At 36.7% G+C, this 24,672-nt stretch overlaps 1 protein-coding gene across 4 annotated transcripts in view; it reads right to left on the bottom strand.

Moving 5' to 3' along the window:
* The window catches only part of DYNC2H1 (dynein cytoplasmic 2 heavy chain 1), a 402,876-nt gene that overhangs the window by 163,844 nt on the left and 214,360 nt on the right, over window positions 1-24,672 (bottom strand). For all 4 annotated transcript variants that reach the window (XM_003923764.4, XM_003923763.4, XM_074400491.1 and 1 more), the window contains 5 exons: window positions 24,210-24,335; window positions 20,599-20,709; window positions 16,185-16,340; window positions 11,526-11,601; window positions 672-880 (listed from right to left, as the gene is read on the bottom strand). In XM_003923764.4, the coding sequence (XP_003923813.1) occupies window positions 672-880; window positions 11,526-11,601; window positions 16,185-16,340; window positions 20,599-20,709; window positions 24,210-24,335 (678 nt within the window). The remainder of the gene's footprint in view (window positions 1-671; window positions 881-11,525; window positions 11,602-16,184; window positions 16,341-20,598; window positions 20,710-24,209; window positions 24,336-24,672) is intronic.

Below are 24,672 nucleotides of genomic sequence, written 5' to 3'. Positions count from 1 at the left end.
TTTTACACTGTTGGTGGGAATGTAAATTAATTCAACCATTGTGGAAGACAGTGTGGCGATTCCTCAAGGACCTAAAAATAGAAATCCCATTTGACCCAGCAATCCCATTACTGGGTATATACCCAAAGGATTACAAATCATTCTACTACAAGGACACGTGCACACGAATGTTCATTGCAGCACTGTTTACAATAGCAAAGACCTGGAACCAACCCAAATGCCCAACGATGATAGACTGGATAGGGAAAATGTGGTACATATACACCATGGAATATTACGCAGCCATCAAAAACGATGAGTTCACGTCCTTTGTAGGGACATGGATGAACCTGGAAACCATCATTCTCAGCAAACTGACATAAGAGCAGAAAATCAAACACCGTATATTCTCACTCATAGGTGGGTGTTGAACAATGAGAACACATGGACACAGGGAGGGGAGCACTACACACTGGGGTCCGTTGGGGGGAAATGGGGGAGGGGCGGGCGGGTGGGGAGGTGGGAAGAGATAGCATGGGGAGAAATGACAGATACAGGTGAGGGGACGGAAGGCAGCAAACCACACTGCCAAGTGTGTACCTATGCAACATTCTTGCATGTTCATCACATGTACCCCAAAACCTAAAATGCAATAAAAAAAAAAAAAAAAGAAAATCATTAATTTTACCTACCAAAATGCTGCAGGTATTAGGCAGAGAAACAGAATATGAACAAATGCTTTTCTTGTTCCTTTGGTTGAATACATCAATAACTGAAGAATTAAAAAACTGCTTTAGGTATGACTGAAGAACTCTAAGGTCAAAATAGTTATCTATACGTCCTCCGTAAATCGCATTTTCAAGTAAACCATGTACAAATTCCCATTGTACGTCTTTGGTACCTATAATTTAAACAAACATGTATTAATTTTGTTTCTATAATATTAGCTAAATCCCTGGCTGGAGTTATAAGATATAGCAAAATATATTTAATACAATTAAATAATTTCTTCAAACAACCATAAATAGTAGTAAATATTTGAGATTTTTTAATCAAGTAAAATTTTCCAAATATTGTACATGATTAAATGTATTTATTACATGTATTGTACATATAACTCGCTTAATCCTCATAGCAAACATAAAAGTATTAACATTATACAATTATATAGATGGCGAAACCTTCCTAAGGGATAGGGAGGCTGAGGCACCAAAATGAGAAAGTTATATAATCTCAAAGATCTGAAATAGAAATGAGGTACTCTGAATCCAGTCAGATTATCTGAATTATCTGCCACATAACCCTGGCTACTTAAACTGGAAATTCCTTAAGAGAACCTATCCAAAACATAATTTTACACATTTGATGAAACTGTCAGTTTACAAAATAATATGATCAATAGGGAAACTCTACAAAACACCTTCACACATTAGGCTCTTCTAAATGTCATGATTTTACATAGTCAACTATCCACTTTCTATTTTAACAGAAGAGAAATGTAATATTAAAAAAACACAATGGAACTTCTTAGATAAGATATTATTTCATTTTGCAATGGAGATATCCTTGTCATCACAATTTAGTGGTAATGTTAAAATGTAAGAATTCAATCTCAGATCTGCAACAAATAAAGGAAACATATAACTACATTTAAATTAGCTAGTAAACTTTATTGTTAGCATTACTAACACAGTTCCATTTCATTACTATAAAAGTTAGAGATAATGACAAAAATTTATTATCTACATGCCTTGGAACATAAGTGATTTAGGTTACCTCCGGCAGGATAAGCGGACCTATATAGTGGAAGAATAAAGTTGTTCTCTGCCTACATCTTATTGTCAACAGTGACTAAACAAAGGACTTCACCAGGACTCAACTTTCTAGTTGTCCTGATACTCACTAAATGATACCTTTATCATTTAGTCAGTTACTGATAAGTAAGCCAGTCATTGATAAGTCACTAAGAAATACAGATATGTTAGTGTATCTTTCAACTTACAAAATAGAAGCCACAGCCATTATGTGAAATATTTTATAGAGTTTTTATGAAAAAATATTATTTTTCTTCTACCTATTTTTCTCAAAACAAATTTTATGTGGTTCAGGATAAAATAAAATTAATAGAACTTAAATTGTAAGAATAGCAGTGATAACAGCCAACAATTACTGATAGCTTAATTCTATATATTAAATGTACTAAATACTAAATGCTTCATGTGGCTTTTGTCATTTAAACTTCTTAATATTTGAATAAACTGAAGTATCTACTATTATTCCTAATTTAAAGATCAGGAAATTCAGGCTTAAACATTAGGAAACTTGCTCTAGGTCACATGGCTATTAATCTCAATACCAATTGTTCCCAGTAGTTAAAAATTTTTCTCTTTTTTAGCACTTAATTCTGTACATGTGGAAGTCCCTTCCTATCAGAAAATTCTATAATCATAAGATTAGCAGTTATATTTTTACTCAAAGATTCAATATCATTTTTTAAACAAACCTTTTGTTTAAAACACAATGATGTGAGATATCTATCTATATATATGTCTTAGAATACTATTAATTCTATCACAAACTTGAAACACATGATAAAAAAATCATTCAAATTCTCTGTGTTTTGTTTTCCTCAGTTGTGAAAGAACACTAACACTAGTAGCCTCATAGTGGTATTATAAAAGTCAAATAAATATTCAAAAGCATTTTGGACAATTACCAAGTTTTTAGGTGATCTAAAGTATTAGTCTATCTTCCCCCCAAAATTTGTGTCAAATGTTAAAAACAATAGTTCATGGGGGTCAGGAAAACAGTTACCCATGTATGAGGTGGGGAATGTAGGGTCATACATAGAAAGGAGTAGGAGGAAGGCACTTCTAGATTACTGATAATACTGGTTTTTAAATTTTTTTTATTTTGGGCAAATTACACAGGTTCAGTTTATGGAAAATGTACATTTATGTGTACTTTTCTGATGTAGAATTTTAAAAAATCTTTTAAACAAACAGAAAATTCCCTTGAAATACTATTTGGCATTAACTAGTAATGGTGAACAAATGCATACCCTATTGGCCTAGCAATTCTACTCCTACATGTATACTCAACAGAAATATATCTGTATATTCACCTAAAGGTATAGCAACATTACCCATAATCATCCTGAAGAGGGAGAGCCAGGCATCTCAGATCAACTTCCCTTTTCATTGCTAAGACTATAAACTTCCCCTTTTCATTCCTAAGACTGTAAACTGAAGCCCTTTTCATTTGTAATTCCTAAGACTATAAACCGAAACCCTTTTCATATGTAATTCCTAAGACTGTAAACTGAAACCCTTTTCATATGTTAAGCTATGAACCTAAGATTCTTCCATGTGTAACATCTAAAGTATAAGCCTATATAAAGAAGGAACCTTCTTTTGTTAGGTGAGCTTGGATATTAGGCAAATATGCCACCTTGCTCCCAGGCCAAATAGACTCCTTCCTCCAATATTTGGTGTCCGAGAGATCTGTTTCCCGCGGCCGCTCCTGCAACATTTTTGGTGCGTTGGACAGGAAGTGAGTCTCGGATAGCAGATGGCAGGGTAAAGTCTCTTAGGTGGTTTGCCTAGCCCTGTGAATCATCCCTGCGGGGTGACTCCTGCTCCCTGGGGTGACGCATCCTGAGAGCGCTCCTGGGCAAGTATTTGCCCAGTGGAAAAGCCTCGCCAGAAGGGAGCAGGGAGGCCCTGCAGTCTGGATCCACCCAGTGGCTGAACACTGAAGAGGAATGAGCATTTGGGGAAGTCTGGACAACTGAATTTGGTAAGATTGAACCCGGGAAAGTAGCCCACCCCATTGGGTTGAAGCGTGGCCTGATCACCCACGGGTGCCAGATCGGCACGTTGGAAGGTAGCTCTCTGTTGAATTGGAAGGAGAGCATTCGGATGTGTGTCTGTGTGTGGATGTGTGTAATCTTGGAAGCTTTTGCTTATGGTTTTGAACTGGAAGGAGAGCAATCACATGTGTGTCTGTGTGTGGATGTGTGCAACCTTGGAATTTTTTTTTTTTTTTTGGAAGCTTTTGCTTATGGTTTTGAATTGGAAGGAGAGCAATCGGATGTGTGTCTGTGTGTAGATGTGTGTAACCTTGGAAGCTTTTGCTTATGGTTTTGAATTGGAAGGAGAGCATTCAAATGTGTGTCTGTGTGTGAATGTGTGTCTCTGTGTAGAAGTGTCCAGCCGGACTCACCAGTCGTAAAAGGTATTGGGCCCATTAGGAAGGGCCTCATGTGTCAAGCAATTTGTAAGAATTGGAGACAGCCACATAAGGCTGAGTGAAGAAGCTTCTGTGCTTTGTAAAAGGATTGAAGTGAATGTAAATTGGAGTGTTCTGTGCTGTGTCTTGCTAGTCGGGAACTGCTGTGAGTAAACTAATACTCTCCTAAGTGTGAGAATTGTTTCTTTGAATTGTTAAAATGGGTCACCCCCATAGCAAGCCCACCCCTTTGGAAACCATGCTGAAAAATTTCAAGAAGGAATTTAGTGGGAATTATAAAGTAACTATGACACCAGAGAAATTAAGGGTTTTATGTAGGAAAGATTGGCCAGCATTTAGGGTGGGTTGGCCCCCAGAGGGGACCCTAGATAGGCCCCTTGGCTCCAAAGTAAGGCATGAAGTTATATACGGCAAGCTAGAACACCTTGATCAATTTCCATACATAGGCTCGTGGTTGCAGTTAGTGTTAAACCCCCGGAAGTGGCAAGGAGAGCAGCCAGCGACTGTTTTAGTAGCCAAGGGATAGACTGCTAGAAACCACCATCCCCCTCGCCGCCGAGAAATGCGGACTCCCAAGTCCAGGCAAATGTAGTGGTAGAAACAAGCAGGACTTGCATATACGAATACTTCAGTTATTGGAAGTGGCTAACTAGGTGTTTGTAAACCAAGAGCGATAAGCCAGAGGGAAAATCATAGGGAAAGGGAACGTCAGGCTCAATGGAAGGCTGACTTGATAGCTGCTGCTATGAGAGGAGTGCCCCCAAAAGTGTGGAAAAAGGGGGGTTCCTGGAAAGCCCCACAGTCTGCCCACCTGCACCTGCAATGCAATCAGTGTGCATTTTGTCAAGAAATAGGACATTGGAAAAATGCCCACAGTTAATGGGAGAACAGGGTGATCCTAAGCACGAGGATCCAGATAAAAAGTGAAGGGGCTCTGCTCAATCTAATGGAAGGGCCACTGGACTAAAAAAGAGGGGGGCCAGACTCATATGTCCCCAAAGAGCCCACAGTCTGGACGACAGCCCTGTAACCCCCCATGGAAAAAAAACAGAACCAATATTGTTAGAGCTATTAAGGTGTTAAGAGAACAGACTTTCTTGTACTTAATGGACTGCCCCTGCCCCCCTTCTCCAGCAAAACCTGTTGTGCAAATTGAGGGCCACAATCCCATTCAAAAAGGAGACTCCCTGCAGCTAAAAATGCCTTAGGCAGGGGTCATCCAGGCTCTCACTGTCCCTTGGGAAAGAGGGTGGAGCCTTCCTAGCCAGAAGGAGAAGACTGATATTATCACCCAGGCCCATACAGGGCTTGCTTGCATGGTTTTGCACCCAACTCATACACACAATTGGGATTATTGCCAGCAGAGGATAGTTGGTTCACTTAATTGGACTTAAAGAATACCTCCTTAGCATTTGACTGGCCTCAGAGGATCAAAAACTATTTGCATTTAAATGGCAGAAACCCAGAAGTAGGTGTAACCACTTTCCAGGGGCTCAAAAACTCTCTCATCATCCTTGGGGAAGCTTTGGCCCATGACCGCCCCCCAGAAGATTCTTGCTTGCATGCTGCCCCCGTATGCTGATAACCTTCTACTGGGACACTCCACGGCAGTCGGGTGCGCAAGCAAATGCCTTACTTCGGCACCTGGAGGACTGTGGATATAAAGTGTCTAAAAGGAAAGCCCAGATTTGCCAAACAGCAAATGCAGTATCTGAGGCTTGCCATCTGGAAGGGGGAATGCAGCCTAGAAGCAGAGAGGAAGCAAGCCGCTTGCAGAGTGACAGAACCTGGGATTAAAAGGCAGGGGAGAGAGCTCCTGGGAGCGGTGGGTTTTGTAAATTGTGGATTTCCAAACTTCGAAGTACTAGCCAAACCTCTCTATGATGTGACAAAGCGGGGAGACAAGGAGCCCTTTGAATGGGGATCCCGGCAGTGTCAGGCCTATCAGGAACTGAAAACTAAACTAATGTCAGCTTCAGCTTTGGGGCTGCCTGATTTAACAAAGCCCTTCACATTATATGTGGCAGAAAGAGAAAAAGTGGCAGTTGGGGTCCTAGTTCAAACAGTAGGACCTTGGCCCAGGCCTGTAGCTTACCTCTCCCAGCTGGATGGAGTTTCCAAAGGATGGCCCCCATGCTTAAGGGCCCTGGCAGCAACTGCTCTGCTAGCACAAGAAGCAGATAAGCTAACTCTGGGACAGAACGTAAATATCAAGGTACCTCATGCAGTAGTGACTCTAATGAATACCAGAGGGCACCACTGGTTATTAGATGTTAGGCTGACCAGATACCAGGGCCTGCTATGGGAAAGTCCCCGCATCACCATTGAAGTCTGGAACACCTTAAACCCCGCCACTTTGCTCCCAATGTCAGAGGGTCCGGTTGAACACAACTGTGTTGAAGTCCTGGAAACAGTCTATTCCAACAGGCCTGATCCTTGGGATCAGCCATGGACAGTAGCTGACTGGGAGTTGTATGTGGATGGGAGCAGCTTTGTCAATCCATGAGGGGACAGATATGCAGGCTACGAGGTGGTAACTCTGGACACTGTAAGCAAGGCCAAATCCCTGCCTCAGGGCACCTGGACTCAAAAGTCTGCACTCATTGTTTAACTCAAGCCATAGAGCTGAGTAAAGATAAACTGGTACACATTTACACCGACTCTCCCTTCCGGACTCTCCAAGTACCTGGAGCACTGTTCAAAGAGAGAGGCCTGCTAACTTCAGGGGGAAAAGAAATGAAGTATCAGCATGAAAATTTGCAGCTGCTAGTAGCAGTCTGGAAGCCCTGGAGGGTGACAGTGGTGCATTGCTGAGGACATCAGTGGGCCCACACCTCCGTGGCCTTGGGAAATTCCCAAGCAGATTCAGCAGCTCTTGGGCAGCATCTGCCCCCTACTGAATAGCAGTTACAGCCCCGCTGATTCCCCAGATCCCTGATCTAATACCTACTTACTCTAAGGAGGGAAGAGACTTTCTCCAGACAGAAGGGGGCAACTGATTAAAGGATGGATCCAACTGCCAGATGGAAGAATAGCAGCACCACAGCTGCTGGGGGCAGCACTTGTACAAGCCGTACATGAGACCACTCATTTAGGTCAAGAGTCGCTTGAAAAGTTGTTGGGCCAGTACTTTTACATCTCACACTTAGCAGCCTTGACCAAAACTGTGGCACAGTGATGCATTACATGTCGGCAACACAACTCGAGGCAGGGTCCAACTATTTCTCCTGGAATTCAAGCCTATGGAGCAGCTTCATTTGAAGATCTCCAGGTAGACTTCATTGAAATGTCCAAGTGTGGAGGACATAAGTGTTTGTTGATCCTGGTGTGCACATACTCTGTATGGGACTGAAAGAGCCCATGAAGTAACCCATGTGCTGTTTCGGGATCTTATCTCTAGGTTTGGACAGCCACTGCACATCGGAGCAGACAGTGGACCAGCATTTGTGGCAGATTTAGTCCGGAAAACAGCAACAGCCTTGGGTATCACCTGGAAACTGCACACTGCCTACCGACCTCAGAGTTCCGGAAAAGTGGAAGAAAAATGAACTGGACCATCAAAAACAGCTTACGGAAAGTATTTAGGAAACAAGATTAGAGTGGGTGCAGGCACTTCCCTCGGGGTTATTCAAAATTAGAGGCATCCCCTTTAGAAAAAACAGGATATTTCCCTTTTAAGTCTTATACCATAGGTCCCCTCCCCTACTTTGGGCACCCCTAGGAACTCATCGGGAGTGGGAAGAGATTGAGTTAGGATGCTAGTTACCAGCTCTAAGGAGAGTCGCTTAGGGTACTTCAACCTAAGTAAATAACAAATGTCCTGTAAGCCTTTTCCTCCCCAGTTCACCCTTTCTCACTCGGTAATCACGTGTGGATAAAGGACGGGAGTAGAGCCCCTCTGAAGCCACAATGGAAAGGACTTCAGACCTGATCCTGACCAATCCCACAGCTGTGAAGGTAGAGGGAATCCCAGCCTGAATCCACCACAGCTGTGTAAAAACCAGCAACAACTGGGACTTAGACCAAGGCAAGGACTGCAGAATCACCCTAAGAAGGACAACAAGCCTTGCTCCAGCCACATCCCGGAAGCTGGCTGGTCCACACATGGCCGAAGCATGAAGAGATTCATCGTGGGACTTGTTCTTCTTAATATTTGGACTTGCACAGTAGGAACATTAACTAATTTTGAAGAATGCCCTCAGTGTATACACCAGGTAGAACATAAAAGTTACTCTTTTGTCCTGCAGTTCTTATAAATGTACGGGGACACAGAAGGGAACCTGTTTATATAATAGAACTCAATATAAGGTGTGTAATCCATGAGATGGATAGGTAGCTGTGTCATAGGCATCATTAAGCCTTCTTTCTTCCTATTATCTGTTAAGATAGGTGAGCTGTTAGGGCATTCAGTTTACTCCACTAGGGAGAAGACAGACCTAAAACTAGGGAATTGGACAGATGATGAGTGGCCACCGGAGAGAATTACTGAGTACTATGGGCTGGCCACATGGGCTGAGGATGGCTCATGGGGATACCGGACCCCTATTTACATGCTCAACCAGATTATCCGGTTACAGGCTGTTTTGGAAATACTAATGAAACGGGCAAAGCTCTGTCCCTCTTGGCCCAACAAGAAACTCAAATGAGAAATGCGATTTATAAGAATCGACTGGCCCTAGATTATCTGCTAGCAGCCGAAGGAGGAGTCTGGGGAAAATTCAGTCTAACCAACTGCCATCTGCACATAGATGACCAGGGGCAAAGAGTGGAGGATATTGTGCGAGACATGACCAAACTGGCACACGTGCCTGTACAGGTGTGGCACAGATTTGACCTTGAGTCCTTATTTGGAGGTTGGTCCTCATCCTCAGGAGGATTCAAAACCCTCATCATAAGTGTTATAATAATAACAGGTGTTGGTTTACTGCTCCTTTGTCTACTGCCCCTGTTCCTTCAGATGATTAAGGGATTCATCACTACTGTAGTTAGCCAAAAAGTGACATCACAAGTGTATTATATGAAACATTATGGAAAGTGAGAATGAAAGTGAGACCTCTCACTAATATTATAAAGTGGTGAGGGTCTCAAAGGTGGAATGAAGAGGGAAACCCAGGCATCTCAGGTCAACTTCCCTTTTTCATTCCTAAGACTATAAACTTCCCCTTTTCATTCCTAAGACTGTAAACCGAAGCCCTTTTCATATGTTAAGCTATGAACCTAAGATTCTTCCACGTGTAACATCTAAAGTATAAGCCTATATAAAGAAGGAAGCTTCTTTTGTTAGGTGAGCTTGGTTATTAGGCAAATATGCCACCTTGCTCCCAGGCCAAATAGACTCCTTCCTCCAATATTCAGTGTCCGAGAGATCTGTTTCCCGCGGCCGCTCCTGCAACAATCCCAAACTCAAAACTACCAACATATACATCAACAGAAATATATCATTACACAAAAGTATACTGTATAGCATTGAGAATAAACAGAATACAACTAAATGCAAATATATAGCTGAATCTATCAAATATAATTTTAACTACAGGAGCCCAAACACTAGAGCATATATGCAGTATGTTTCCAGTTTTACAAAAACAGGCAAAACTAATTTATAGTTAGGTGTCTGGTGTCTATCTCAGCAACTGGGATAGGTAAAGTTGGGGGATGGTAGAGACTGAAAGGCAACATTACATGAGTAGATTCAGAGGTATTGATAATGTTCTATTTCTTGATTAAGGTACTGGCTACATGAGAGTATTCAGTTTGTGGAAATTTCACTGAGTCATAATTTTTTCAGTACTTTTTGTCCACATACTTCATTAAATAGGTTTTTTTAAACTTCAAAAATATATAAATTAAAATGGGAGTTGGCCACATCCTAGCTGTCCATCCTTATCTTTTTGCCAAAGAGAAGATGTTTAAAAAAATTTCTGATGCTATTAACTCAAGGAATAATTGAGTACCTATGATGGGCTCGGCACTGTTACAAACCTTAAGGATATACATAGTAAACAAGACAAAGACCTTGCTTTAAAACAGATTATGCTCTAGTAGGAAGAGAGAAAATAATAAATGAATGTACAAGAAGATATTCAGGTAGTACTACTGTATTAAGACAATATGACAAGACAAATGGATAGAGAATGATTAGATTACTTCAGATTCAGCAGTAAGAAATCAACCTCTAGAAGAAATGCTCTTCTCAAGAGGATACCTCTAAGCTGAGAAGTGAACAATAGGAAGAAGAAGGCCATATGAAAGTTTGAGAGGAAAGCATTTCAGACAGAAGGAAGAACACCTATTAAAACCTTTAGGTAAGAACAAGTCTGGCTTTTTGAGGTACATAAAAATGCCAAATATGAATACAGGTTTTAAACAGGGAAATTATATGCTTTGGTTTGCATTTCTAAAAAGTAAATTTGTTTATAGTATGAAGAATGTTTAAAAGGGTGCTAAGGTGGAGAAGACCAGGTAAGAAATTTTTTCTGGGACTGCCAAGATACTGGAAAATAAGCAAATAGAATCATGATGTCACTTGGAAAGAACAGAAATTGTCAACTGGATGTCTGAGGATGAGAAAAAGAAAAGAATCCTGGGTGACTCATAAGCTTTAACCTTGAACAACTATTAATACATGAATGGTGGGCCATCTACTGAAATGGAGGCAGAATCAGGAAAAAGTATTTGGCGGAGTTGCAGGGTTGGGGTTGAAGAGGAGAGAGGAACTGAGAGATCTGTTTGTGACATTTTTAAGTTTCAGATTACTATCAACATATTCTATTCTCTAATCCATCATTGGTCTAAACCCCTCCCTTGGCCCTGCACAGTAAACTTTAGAGATTAGACTGTTCCTGTTTTCAAGGAGGCTGAAAGCTAGATGGCCTTAAGGGATCAGATTACATGGCTTTATTTGCTGCTCTGTTTTAATCTATCATTTGTACCTTGCTTCCTGATTCCTACTTAGTAATTCAATTATGACTCCACAGATCCTTGGTACTGATCTTAGTCTGCTATTCTCCTAAATTTTAACAGTTTCCTTGAAAGACTTCTGAAACTTTTGAAGGCCACAAAGTGAAAACGAGGTCTTTCTAGCTTTCTGCTTGCAGAAAGAGTAATCCATGTAAGAACAGATGCATATAAGCCCTCTGAGATAACACAGGGGTAGCAGTCAAATAAATAAAATAAAAAGCAAAAGCAAATTTTGTGATAGGAAGTTAAGCTACTTTTGAAGAAACCTTATTGTTAATAAGACCTCAGATAAAATTTTTTATTAACATGAGATTAAAATTTTCATTAGAACTTACCATCAAAAAGTCTGTCAATAATGTTGTACCCAGCCCGAAGATCTGATAAAGAAAATTCATAAAACTTGGTCCAACCCTGTCAAGAAACAATTTTTTTAAGTAAACAACTAAGTAGTAGTCGAAGATACATATATGGATATGTGTGTGTGTGTGTGTGTGTGTGTGTGTGTGTGTGTGTGTATGTATATATACACACTTATATATACAAGCTTATATATATATATACACATATACATACACACACACACACACACACACACACACACACATATGTATTACAGTCCTTAAACAAAATGAGATAGACTTAAAAATTACATAACTCCTGAGAATTTTTAATAAAACCAACACATAATACTAAAATAACAGTAAACGTAAAAATAATTTACTAGTCATAGCATGAAAAGTACTTTATAATACCATACTAATTTTTGTTATTTATGTGGCAACATAGTCATAGAACAAATTGGTATAGTAAATTTTTCATTCTCATTACTGTATATACATTGAGATATTTCCTATAATTTTATCCTTCAGAATTGTGGGTTTTCTCTACAAACATTAAAAAAAAAAAAAAGAAATACGGCCAAAAAAAGGCCCAAAAGCATATAGCAGCATATTTATTCATATTGAACCCACAAAGTATTCATATTGGAACTAAATAAAATTATATACCTGTAACTAATAGCTATAATGTTTGTATAAAATGAATATTCACAGAGCTCTATATTGTGTAGAAAATAAATTGAAACATAATTTAAAAATTTCTATATGGCTTCTACTGACTGTAATTAGTTCTCTGTAATAAAATAAATTCAAACAAAAATATATTTAGATTTGGATATCATTTAGGAATACTGATACAAATTTCATTCATTCATCACTAAAAAAATATTTTAAAAATATTTATTATATGTCAGGCTCTGAGAATATAGGGATGAGTAACGAAGACAAAAAAAACCTTGCCCTCATGTAGCTTTCAGTAAAAATATGGGAAAGAGTGGGGTAGAAACAATCACTCAAATACATATACAACTGTAAATGATAATAACTGATGAAAATAAACATATTTAGTATGCTTCACACATACGAAAGAGATCTGACCTAATCTAGAGGGGAGAGGGGTGACATACAAAGGTAAAAGTAGATAGATTTAAGAACTCATTCGGAAACTAAAACTAACAGAATTTTTGTATTGGATTGTTATGGAGTGCGAAGACACCAAAAGGAGAGCTGTTAGGAATGACTTCTCAGTTTATTGCTCATTCATATTGATGATGGATGATGTCATTCATTAATAAGTGAAACACTGAAAGAATACAAGGTTTGGGAAGGAGTAACATGAGATCACCAAATAAAAGTTTAACAAAGCGTTTAAACAAACACATTAAGTTAAAAAACGTTAAGTTTTGGACTGCTCTATACTAGGCCATGTTTTAGTCATTTAAAACTTAGCAATGAACAAGAGACAAGTATCTGTGCACTTCGGAAGCTTATATTCTAGTGCTTGATCCAGAATATACGAATTTTCAGATATGTTTGAGACATCCAACTGGATATGTCAACTGTTAGATATACAAGCATAGAGCATACAAAGTTGATCTGAGCTGTATGTGTAAATTTGGGGTCAATAGCATTTGGATACTATTTTTTTTAATGAATATTATAGATATTCACTAAAAATGTCAATTGTAACAACAAAAGATTTAAGTTTTGCTCAGTAGATTTAAGAATTAAAGATCTGTAAAGGAGATACTTTTTTTTTTTTTTTTTGAGATGCAGTTTCGCTCTTGTTACCCAGGCTGGAGTGCAATAGCGCAATCTCGGCTTACCTCAACCTCCGCCTCCTGGGCTCAGGCAATTCTCCTGCCTCAGCCTCCCGAGTAGCTGGGATTACAGGCACGCGCCACCATGCCCAGCTAATTTTTTGTATTTTTAGTAGAGACGGGGTTTCACCATGTTGACCGGGATGGTCTCGATCTCTTGACCTTGTGATCCACCCGCCTCGGCCTCCCAAAGTGCTGGGATTACAGGCTTGAGCCACCGCGCCCGGCCCTAAGGAGATACTTTTTTAATGAATATTAAGGATATTCATTAAAATACCGATTGTAAAAACAAAAGATTTAAATTTTGCTGTTAGATTTAAGAATTAAAGATCTGTAAAACATATGTACACATCAACAATTAACAAAATTCCTCTAATATTTATCTAAACTTTCTAACAACCCAAAAGTAACCTTTCTTATATTAATCTGTTAGAGCATACATGTGAAGAAGTTTAAAAAATTTTTTTAAATGTCTAATACTTTAAAGATCAATATTTTTAAAACCCCCTAATTAGAAAACTGTTGCTATCAATATTGCTTAGTATATATACCTATGACATGGTTTCTAGCAATGAAATAGTATTCTTTTTTTTGTCTACATTTACCTTAGTTATGATATTTATGAGAACAGTAGTATGGTATGAAAAAATGTGATATTCTCAAACTTTTTTTTGTGTGGGAAAGTGAATTGCTGTATCCTCTATGGACAATAATTTGGTAATATTTATACATTTCTAAAACTACATATTCTTTGACCCAAATATTCCACATTTAAAAAATGACAACTATGAATCGGTGTTAAATGAAGCATGCACAGGGATATCCATTGCAACATATTTCTGTAATCACCAAAGTTGAAAAGTACATCCAACAATACCAAAACTGCTAAAAGATTATAGCAATATTATTTAATACAAATAATATTTTTAAATTAGGCATTAAATAGACACTGATACTTAATGTCAAATATATGGTTTAAAAAAGTAGGGTACAAAGCTGTGTTTGTAATATGCTACCTACCATTTGAGTTATAAAGAACATAAATGAATATATAAATTCACAAAATATGTCTGTATATTTATACAATCTCTAAAGCACAAACAAGAAATGGTTAATAGTAGATCCTCTGAGGACAGAAAGTGAATGGAAGAGAAGCAAGTAGGGCAGAAGCTGACTTTTCATTACAAACCATTTTAGATCTTTTTTATTTATACCGCATACCAATATAACTTAATAAACAATACAATCTAATTTTTAATGTAATTTTTCTCAAAAAAGGCACATCACTATTGGTATTATTCATCTGTCAGGATTAATTGATATTAATGGGGCTAAGGACATTAATTGATATTAAATAGGCTAAGGACAGATGTCAGAGAAGTTAGGAAAAAAGGATTTACAGGAAGATATGCCTCCCCATTTTGGAACTCTATATTTCTTAGGTGTGATTCTTTGAACAAGTTAGCTATGATCAATGAGTCCTCACCATAAGTGTGGTATTCATATTATAAGAAACAACACAATGCTATTATTGTTTACTATTTCATCTGTTTGACAAATGTTTATTGACAGACTACAAACCAGTCACTGTGTTAAGCACTAAAACACTATTTCATTTGATGCCCACAATAAAGGTAAATATGATTGTTATTCGCATTCTACAGTTGAGGAAACTGATGCTTATTGGGGTTAAAACAGTTTACCAAAGGTATCACTACAAGGAAACTCTCAAGTCAAGACTCAAATGCAAGTCTGTCTCGCTCCAGAATCTATGCTCTTATTTTGACATGGCACTGATATAGAGAGTTTCAAAGGGAGCAGGGTGAGGAGGGCAGTTTGAGGAGAGATTTTCCTCAACAGAAGTGGACAAAGTTAAAAAAAGAAGAGGGCAAAAATTTAAAGATAGAAGAGTGATGCAATTTACAGCTGAGAGAAACATTTGGCAAGAAGAATTTATCATTAGTCCCAGATATGACTGCTATGACAATGGAAAAATGCAGTTTATTGATTGTGATGACAATAACAGATAGAGAGCTTTTGGTTAAAAAAAAGAAAAAAAAAAAAAAGCTAGATAGATTCAACACCTTAAAGAAGCCCAGCATGACTGAGGTATAAAAGGCAAGTGACACAAAGGGCCCCAGGAGGTTGAAGAGATAGGCGGGTCTTTTCTTCTGGAGTATGGTATGATATTACACATCTTTTCCCCAAGTACGATAAAAAGCCACTTGATAAATTTTAAGCAAATAACCAAACTCATAAATTAGAAGGATAATTCTGGTTGCTAAGTGCAAAAAGTAGGAATAACAGTTGGAAGACTAATTCAGAAAGTAGTACAGGTGAGAAGTGATGAGGCTTAAAAAATGGTGAAGTATACGTATTTGAATTATATTTTGGAATTAAAATCAACAAGACTTCATAATGGACTGGATAGGGAAGCAAAGAAACACAGCTTATCAAGAACAGCTCCTGAGTTTGTAGACTGAGGAAGTAAACAGATACCAATGCTTTTTACTGGGAAGAGCTGACTGGTATGGGGAATTCAGGTTTTGACGTTTGAGACGTCTATGCAATATAAACTATAAAAATGATACCTGACACTCATTGAGGGCTTATGATGGCCACAAATTCTTCTTAATACTTTAATTCAAGGAGATGTGAAGTAGTTAATTAACTATATACAGTCTAGAAGATTAGCAGAAAAGATGAGATTAAGGGTATAAATTTAAGTCATGAGCCAAATTATTAAGTAAACCTAGCTACTTATACTACATTACAAAAATATTTTAACATACAAAAATATAAACTTAGAATGTATCCAAGACATGTTCTTACTTACCTGAGGAATATAATTTCTTCTTTCTTGACATGCAGCATGAAACCAGGCAAAACTGAAGAGAGCATGAGCTCGAAGTATATTATCTTTTTTGTTAATTTGCTCAGGAGTCCAAGACTCGTAAGTACGCATTAAATTCTTCTTTAAACCTGGAGGTGACTAAAGAAAAAAAAAACAGACATCCTATTACTAAAATCTTACAAATAAAATATATTAGATTTTAACATATTTGAGAACATAATTTAAAGAAAAATTTTCACTGCTTACCAGGCTTGAGTTAAATTATTATGTTACTTCAACATGTACATAAAACTAGTTTGAAATTGCTTATATCTAACAGTTCATCTCAAATATACATAATTTTTCAAATTCAAAAATCTATATACAATATTCAAAATAACCAATTACGTTTTATATCACTATTGAGGTTTTTTAACTGACACTAAGTCACCACTTAAGAATTCTAATGTGATACTGATTGTTATGAGACAGGTGTTTGACTTTAATATGCCAGTTTTCCCTCACTAGTTACTGTTTAAATTTCCATGAGGACTTCAGCATACAATTTATACAAATATCAACTAATCTTCTTCGTGCATTAGTCCAAATTTAAAGTGAGTATTACCTAACATTGCTAAGCTCATAGACACAAATAGAAACCAGGAACTGAAATTGTATATTGGACAAATATAAAAATTTTTTAAATGTTCATCCACATGCATCATATCTGTTTATATTAATTATCAAAATAACTTTTCAAGTTCATGGAAAGAGCAAAATAACCTCCCCAAAAAAATCAATTAAAAAAATAATGTAGCTTTTTCTGCCCAAGTTATTCTAATTAGCTTGTTTTAGAAGTAAAATATTTCTTCCAAAATGGCTTTAAACATAAAAATAATAAATTCAAGCCAATACTTTAAGAATGCCTACTACAAAAATTAGTCATCCTCTTTGAAATCCTTTTCATTGTTATTTCTTAAGTAAAATGACTTTCTTGTTTAAAATAAAAGAGGCTGAGCATGGTGGCTCATGCCTGTAATCCCAGCACTTTGGGAGGCCAAGGCAGTTGGATCACTTGAGGTCAGGAGTTCAAGACCAGCCTAGCCCACATGGTAAAACCCCATCTCTACTAAAAATACACATGAACACACACACACAAAATTAGTCAGATATAGTGGTATATGCTTTTAATCCCAGCTGCTGGGAGGCTGAGGCAGGATAATTGCCTGATCCCAGGAGGCAGAGGTTGTGGTGAGCTGAGATTGCATCACTGCCCTCTAATCTGGCCCATAGAGTAAGACTCTTGTCTTAAAAAAAAAAAAAAAAAAAAGGAAACAAAGAAAATAAACTACTAATGTATTAAGTACCTATTAAATTTATACTTTTTAAATGAAAACTTTTTATATTTATGAAACACAGAATCTCCCATAAATGAGGCCAAATTTCTGTACACTATGCAATAAAACATGACATTAAGAGGAAACCAATCACTTAGAGTTATTAAAAAGGCACTGTACTAAAGATCATGCTAATTAATAAATCCTATACACTTACAGAGAAAAACATATATTAAGTACAGACCAAAAAATAATGAAACAAAAACACTAATGCCAAAATTGTAAAATAAAGCAAAAGACCAGCTGTAAATTCAGACTCAGAATAATTTAAATATAAATACAAAACAAGTATTCAACTTAAGAAGTCAGGAAGTATAAAAGCAGACAAAAATCTGAATTTAGAATTAGAAAGAAAAAGTAGAAAATTCAGTGAAATGAAAAGAGTTAGAAAAGGTAAATTCATAAGTATAATATCAGTTACTTGGAAAAAAAAATTTTAAACAGCTCTGACAACTAATGGAAAAAAGAAAAAATAAGGGACTTTAACAATTTTTAAAAATGATAATGTTTTTCCATATTATATATATGCATATATATAGTAATCATTTTGAACATCTCAATGAACTACACAGTGTAAGTTATGATAAAATTTCCTATAGTAATTCAAGAAATAAAAAACAAATTAACTAATAATTGAAATCAAACCAAAGATTTCCATGAAAATTACCTCTTAAAAAGATACCAGAAAAATTCACACATTAAAACATTCAAGGAACAGTTTACCTGGTATAATAATACTTCCTCATCGAAACATTTATGGAATTCCTCCTACTTCGCCTTGAATTATACGCTAAATTCAAAAAAGCAAGCAAGCAGAAAAATAAAATAAAATAACCCCTGCCTTCATGGCTCGTGCAATCCAGTTCTAAAATATAGATTAGTAGAAGTGTATACCTGGATTGCAGCTGGAGAAGATTCTGGAAAAATTATTTCTTTCTAGATCTTGTAATCATTCAATTAAAATATTTTCAGTATTAAATCATCCTTGAATTCCTGGATTAATGTTTATCCTTTTTCTTCCTTAAATGAAACTAACACCTTCAGATGAAAAAGAGCAGTACTGATCTAAAATAACAAGTAGGACCAGGCACAGTGGCTCATGCCAATATTCCAGCATTTTGGGAGGCCAAGATAAGAGAATTGCCTGAGCCTAGGAGTTCAGGACCAGCCTGAGCAACATAGTGAGGCCTCATCTTTCAAAAAAAAAAAAAATTGCTCAACACCCACCTATGAGTGAGAATATACGGTGTTTGATTTTCTGCTCTTGTGTCAGTTTGCTGAGAATGATGGTTTCCAGGTTGGGTGTTGAACAATGAGAACACATGGACACAGGGAGGGGAGCACTACACACTGGGGTCCGTTGGGGGGAAATGGGGGAGGGGCGGGGGTGGGGAGGTGGGAAGAGATAGCATGGGGAGAAATGACAGATACAGGTGAGGGGACGGAAGGCAGCAAACCACACTGCGAAGTGTGTACCTATGCAACAATCTTGCATGTTCATCACATGTACCCCAAAACCTAAAATGCAATAAAAAAAAAAAAAAAATTAGCTGGGCATGGTGGAGCACCTGTAGTCTCAGTGACTCAGGAGGTTGAGGTGGAAGGACTGCTTGAGCCCAGGAAGTCAAGGCTTCAGTGAGCCATGGTAGCAACACTGCACTCCAGCCTGGGTGACAAAACAAGACCCTATCTCAAAAAAATAAAACAGCATGTAGTTACAAATACTAATAAAAGTTTTAATAGTTAGCTATTTTATTTATGACTTTCATAAGTCATAAACTATCATTACAAACACAATTTCAAATATATAAGGTTTGGATTGTATCTACCTAGCATTACATGCTAGAGAGATACAGAATGGATGGAAGTAAGGATAGAAGGAAGGCAGGGATGTTGGGAACAATCAACAGAGTGAAAAACAATCTGTAGAATGGGAGAAAATATTTGCAAACCATGTATCAGATAAGACACTAAGCAGTTAGGATCCAGAATATGTAATGAACTATTAATACAACTCAACAGCAAAAAAAAAAAAAAAAAAAAAGAATTTGAAAAGACATTTCTCTGAAGAAGATATATAAATGTCCAAACATATGCAAAAATGCTCAACACTACTAGTCACCAGGGAAATGCAAATCAAAACCACAATCAGATACCACCTGACATCCACTAAGATGACCACCATTAAACACACACTCAATGTGTTGATGAAGATGTGGAGAAATTGTTCAGTGCTAGTGGGAATGTAAAATGTATGTAGCCACTATGAAAAACAGTATGAAGTTCCATCAAAAAACTTAAATATAGTCACCATATGATCCAGCGATCCCACTTCTGGCTACATATCCAAAATAATTGAAAGTAGAATCCTGAAGATATATGTGCTCACCTGTGTTCACTGTATTATTCACAACAGCCAAAAAGTAAAAGACCTAAATGTTCAGTGATGAATTAATGGATAAAGAAAATAAGTGGTATATACATATAGTGAAATATTATTCTATCTTAAAAAAAGGAAATCCTGTCATATGCTAAAACATGGATGAACCTTGAGGACATTATGCTAAGTGAAATAAAAAGATAACTCATGATTTTACTAAATGAGGTAGATAAAGTAGTCAATCTCTTAGAAAGTAAAATGGAGGTTGCCAGAGGATAGAGCAAAATAAAGAGTTGCTCTTCAGTGGACACAGAGTTTCAGTTCTGCAACATAAAAAAAGCTCTAGAGATCTACTACACAACAAGGCGCATATTGCACTATATCCTTAAAAATGGTTGTGATAGTAAATTTCATTTTATGTGTTTTATACCAAAACAAAAACAAAAAATGTAAATGTGACAAAATTTGAAAAGATTGAAATGTATTTTATATCATCTTATGCTATTATTTATGTCTATTATACCTCATCTAAATGTAAAAAGTTGTATGTTCTGTATAATAGTTGTTTACAAAGTTTTAGAAGTCATGTATAGATTATTGCTTTCATACGACTAGTGATCCAAGTTTTAAATCTTCTTACCTCATACGTTATCTTCAAACTTGACTGTAGTAAAATAGGAGTAAAGTTGGGATGAACTTCTGCAGTGAGCCAAAGACGAAAGGTATCTTTAGGTTGAAGAGTATTCAATTCCTTGTTTACAAAACCAGTGATAAAAATTTACATTAATACATAGAAAAATTTCCCTTTTACCAGTACATTATTAGTAACTATTTTTAATTAAAACTTCTGTGACATTCTGATCTATTTCTTAATACTCTGGTTATATTTCCTTTAATTTTTATCTGTTCTATTACTAGCTCAGTGTAATGAATAAGAATCTGCATCTGAAGTCATGTTGGCTGGAGTGAAATTCGAATTTTGCCACTAAACTATGTGACCTTGGGCTCTTTGACTTATTTCATCTCTAAAAAAGGGTAATAATAGTACCTATAGCATAGAATTGTATAAGACACTAAAACAATGCCTGATACGTAAGTTCAAAGTAAGTGTTAGCTATAATTGCTATGCCTAAACTACCAGCCTTCTTAAGGTCTTTAGATTCTCACTGGTTTAATTCATGCTTCTACAGAGTTATATAACGATATTAATTCCCTTATATACAATTTTGAGAAGCACGTTATCGCCTATAATATAAATTCAAAACTTCACCATACAAATTCATCTGTCCATGCTCCTCAAACTGTGGGCTTTAGTCATTTATTCAGATTCTTATGACTGTCTTTACTCATCATATTTCCTCTGCCTATCATCTCTTTGTAATCTAACAAATTATTACATATCTGTCAAAATATAATTTGAATATCATGTCTTTGGGGAATATTTTCTCCAACTCTTCACTACCACAATCCCAAGCAGATTTAATCACCTAGGTCATTTTGTAAATTTTTCCCATAGTATTCCTCATCCCACAGTATAGTTATATGTTAATGTGATCTGTCTCTCCTAAACTAAGTTCCCAGAGAAAAGGTACAAATTCTGGAGGTAACCAGCACCTGGCACAATTTCTGGCTTTTTCTTGTACTCAGCAAGTATCTGTAAATTTAATAAATGAATAAATAAACTACAGAACGAAGCTGTATGAGAACGAAGCTCTATGAGAACGAAGTCTAAAAATTATTTTAAGTAATGTCTAACACTAACATTAATATCATGTGAAATGCAGTTAAGGTGACCAAAAAAAATGGTAAAAGAATGGCCATAAAACATTGTGCTTGTTTGAAATCATGAAGGATAAAATATATTTACACCTCATAGTTTTAAAATGTAAGGAATATATAAAATTTTGTTTTGGGTTAACACATTAAAAAAATTTAAAAGGTAAAAGAAACAATACATTGTGATACAGTTGGATTTATAGCTGGATATGGTTGAATTTATAATAAGTTTATAAATTTATATCCTATCAATTCATCCAAACTAGTAGAAAAGCAAATAATCAGTTATTTTTAAAATTCCATATTATGTACTGTTTCAAAATGTTCTAATTAAGACGTGCTTTCAAGATAACTGTAATTATATTTTACATGGATTTATAGCTATCAATCAGCTGCTTAAAACAGAAAGCAGTATTCAAGTATTCATCAGTCTTCTTTATATATCTTAAAACATATATAGATGTATCAGGCCAGGTATGGTGGCTCACTCCTGTAATCCCAGCATGTCAGGAGGCCGAGGTAGGCAGATCACTTGAGGCCAGGAGTTCAAGACCAGCTTGAAAAACATGTCAAAACCCTAAAAAAATTAGCCAGGCACAGTGGGGTATGCCTGTAATTGCAGCTACCTGGGAGGCTGATGCATGAGAATCGTTTGAACTTGGGAGGTGGAGACTGCAGTGAGCTGAAATTGCACCACTGCACTCCAGCCTGGGCAACAGAGCCAGATTCTGTTTCAAAAAAACAGAACAAAATGTGTATGACTTATCAGACATAAATTGTATATTTTTACACATTAGTGATTTTTAAAGAAAGCCATAATACTAGAATTACATGAATACTCACAGTCCAAAATCTGTATCTTCTCTTGATTACAAGTAACGAATCATGACTCATCATGGTCTACCAATTCATTCACTCACTCATTAACTTATTTATCAAAGATTTATTGATTCTCTATTTGTAGAAGTGTGTAGTTGCCAATTAATTAGGACTGCATTAATTTTTAATACCTCACAACTAGGGTAGGACTTCCCCAATTTATTCTGTTTGGTTCCATTCTATATACTACTGCCAGAATAATTAATTGCTAACTCTCTGTTAAGGACCTCCTTTGGCTCTCCAAGTCTCAGGACAGAAACTCCAAAATCTTCTGCATGGTTCTCAGGGTATGCCATAACCTAGCTCTTTCCTAGTTGTCTAACTCAATTGCCCCACACTTCCCTGTCTGGCCTCTGTAGTACTGTCACAGATATCTTTTTATTCCTTGTACTAGGGATGCACATCCCCAACACTATCTCTACTTGTGCTGATGGAATTAAAATCATGGTATCCTTTCTTTGCATATACTCAGCAAAATGCCATTTGGCTTTCAAGAAATATCTCTTTGGAATCATCTCTAACTACCCAAAACCCTATTCATCTTTCTTAAATAAGCAACAGAATAAAATCTAGGTTTGCATGTAAAGTCTATCTAGCTATATTATTTGTCCATCTTAAGATTATTTTTATCCTGAGTTCATTGAGGGAAATGAAACGTTTGCTTCAGTTTATTCTCTAGCTTTCTTAGCACCTAGAAAGTTAGGCAGTTCCCGCTCACCCCCCACTATGTCTCTTCTCCCAGTACAGGTCAACAGAACAAGAACATTAAAAGAAACTAATGGAATAAATATGTCATCTAAGCTTCCCTGTCAATCTTCATTAAAAATTTCTTGGCCTCTCTTATATGCCTTTAAAAAAGCATTTTTAAATACGTCCTTTTAATATCTTATTTTGCACAATTGCACATGAAGTGAACCTGACTCCATCTTAGAAATAAGCCTGACAAGCTCCAGCTTATTTTCTCCCTCCCTGCCACAGCCCCCACAGGTGCATTACTGAGTCATGCTGTACTCACAGCCTTGAACCATTGAGGTTTGGGTCATGCTGTTCTCAGCACCTGTAATCTATGTGACCGAATCCTGCTTGGCAAGTCTACCTGCTACTGTGAATAGCCCTCTTGGTGAATGATTGTAGGAAAGTCCCCCCTGCTACCCACCTTGATGACTGTATGGAAATACTCTTAGTAATCAGCAACTATGGGAACCTCCTGCCTTCTAGTTACCAGCCTCCTCCTATTAACTTGCTTATTCTACTTCTGTAAAGTTCTGCTTCAGCTAGGCTTCCCCTACCCTATCCCAAGCTAGGTTTAAAAAGTAATCAAGACCCCTCTTTGGGACCAGGAGATTTTGAGCATGAGCTGCCTCTCAGTCACTGGCAATAAAGGACTCACAATTGGAACTCAAGAGTATAGAGCTTTCCTTCTAACTTGCTTGAGTGTAACACACATATTTAAGAAAATATTTAAATTTAAAATTTCTCAAATACTATTTTTTAAATCATCATAAAGAATGTATGACATTTTAATATGGATATCCCTTGGAGATTACTAAGTTGAGTATATTAGATATTATTTGTACCACATTGATCTGAATCTACCTTTTCCAGAACTGGCAGCCAAGATACCACAAGATGTAAGTTCTTCAAACAGAGCCAGTCTCCATTGCTGGCACATTCTTTTAGCATTTGAATTGCTAAATCAGCTTGACCCTGACCCATGGCAACCTGCAAAAGCAAAAAAATAAACAAAATTTAAAAAACAGATCTGCCAACATGTTGTGATGTAACAATAATAGAGACAATAATAATAATCCCTAAACCTTTCTAACTGGCTTTAATATTAAATTTGGAAGAAGAATCAAACTAATGCCAGAAATTAATCTTCTTTAAATAATTAAAAGCTTATGTAAATTGTTTAACCTTCTTGCCAAAAATCACTAGTAACAGGTACAATCCATAGAAAGGGCTTCTATTCCTAAGATACCTCACTGATAAATGAATACTGACCTAATGTGTATTCTAATCTACTGTAACTATGATTGACTACAACTCTCTAGACTTA

Source organism: Saimiri boliviensis, chromosome 6 (genome assembly GCF_048565385.1).
Source record: "Saimiri boliviensis isolate mSaiBol1 chromosome 6, mSaiBol1.pri, whole genome shotgun sequence".
In the NCBI taxonomy this organism is placed as follows: Eukaryota; Metazoa; Chordata; class Mammalia; order Primates; family Cebidae; genus Saimiri; species Saimiri boliviensis.
Note: the sequence above shows the minus strand (reverse complement) of the source record. Positions and strands in the feature narration are given on the sequence as shown.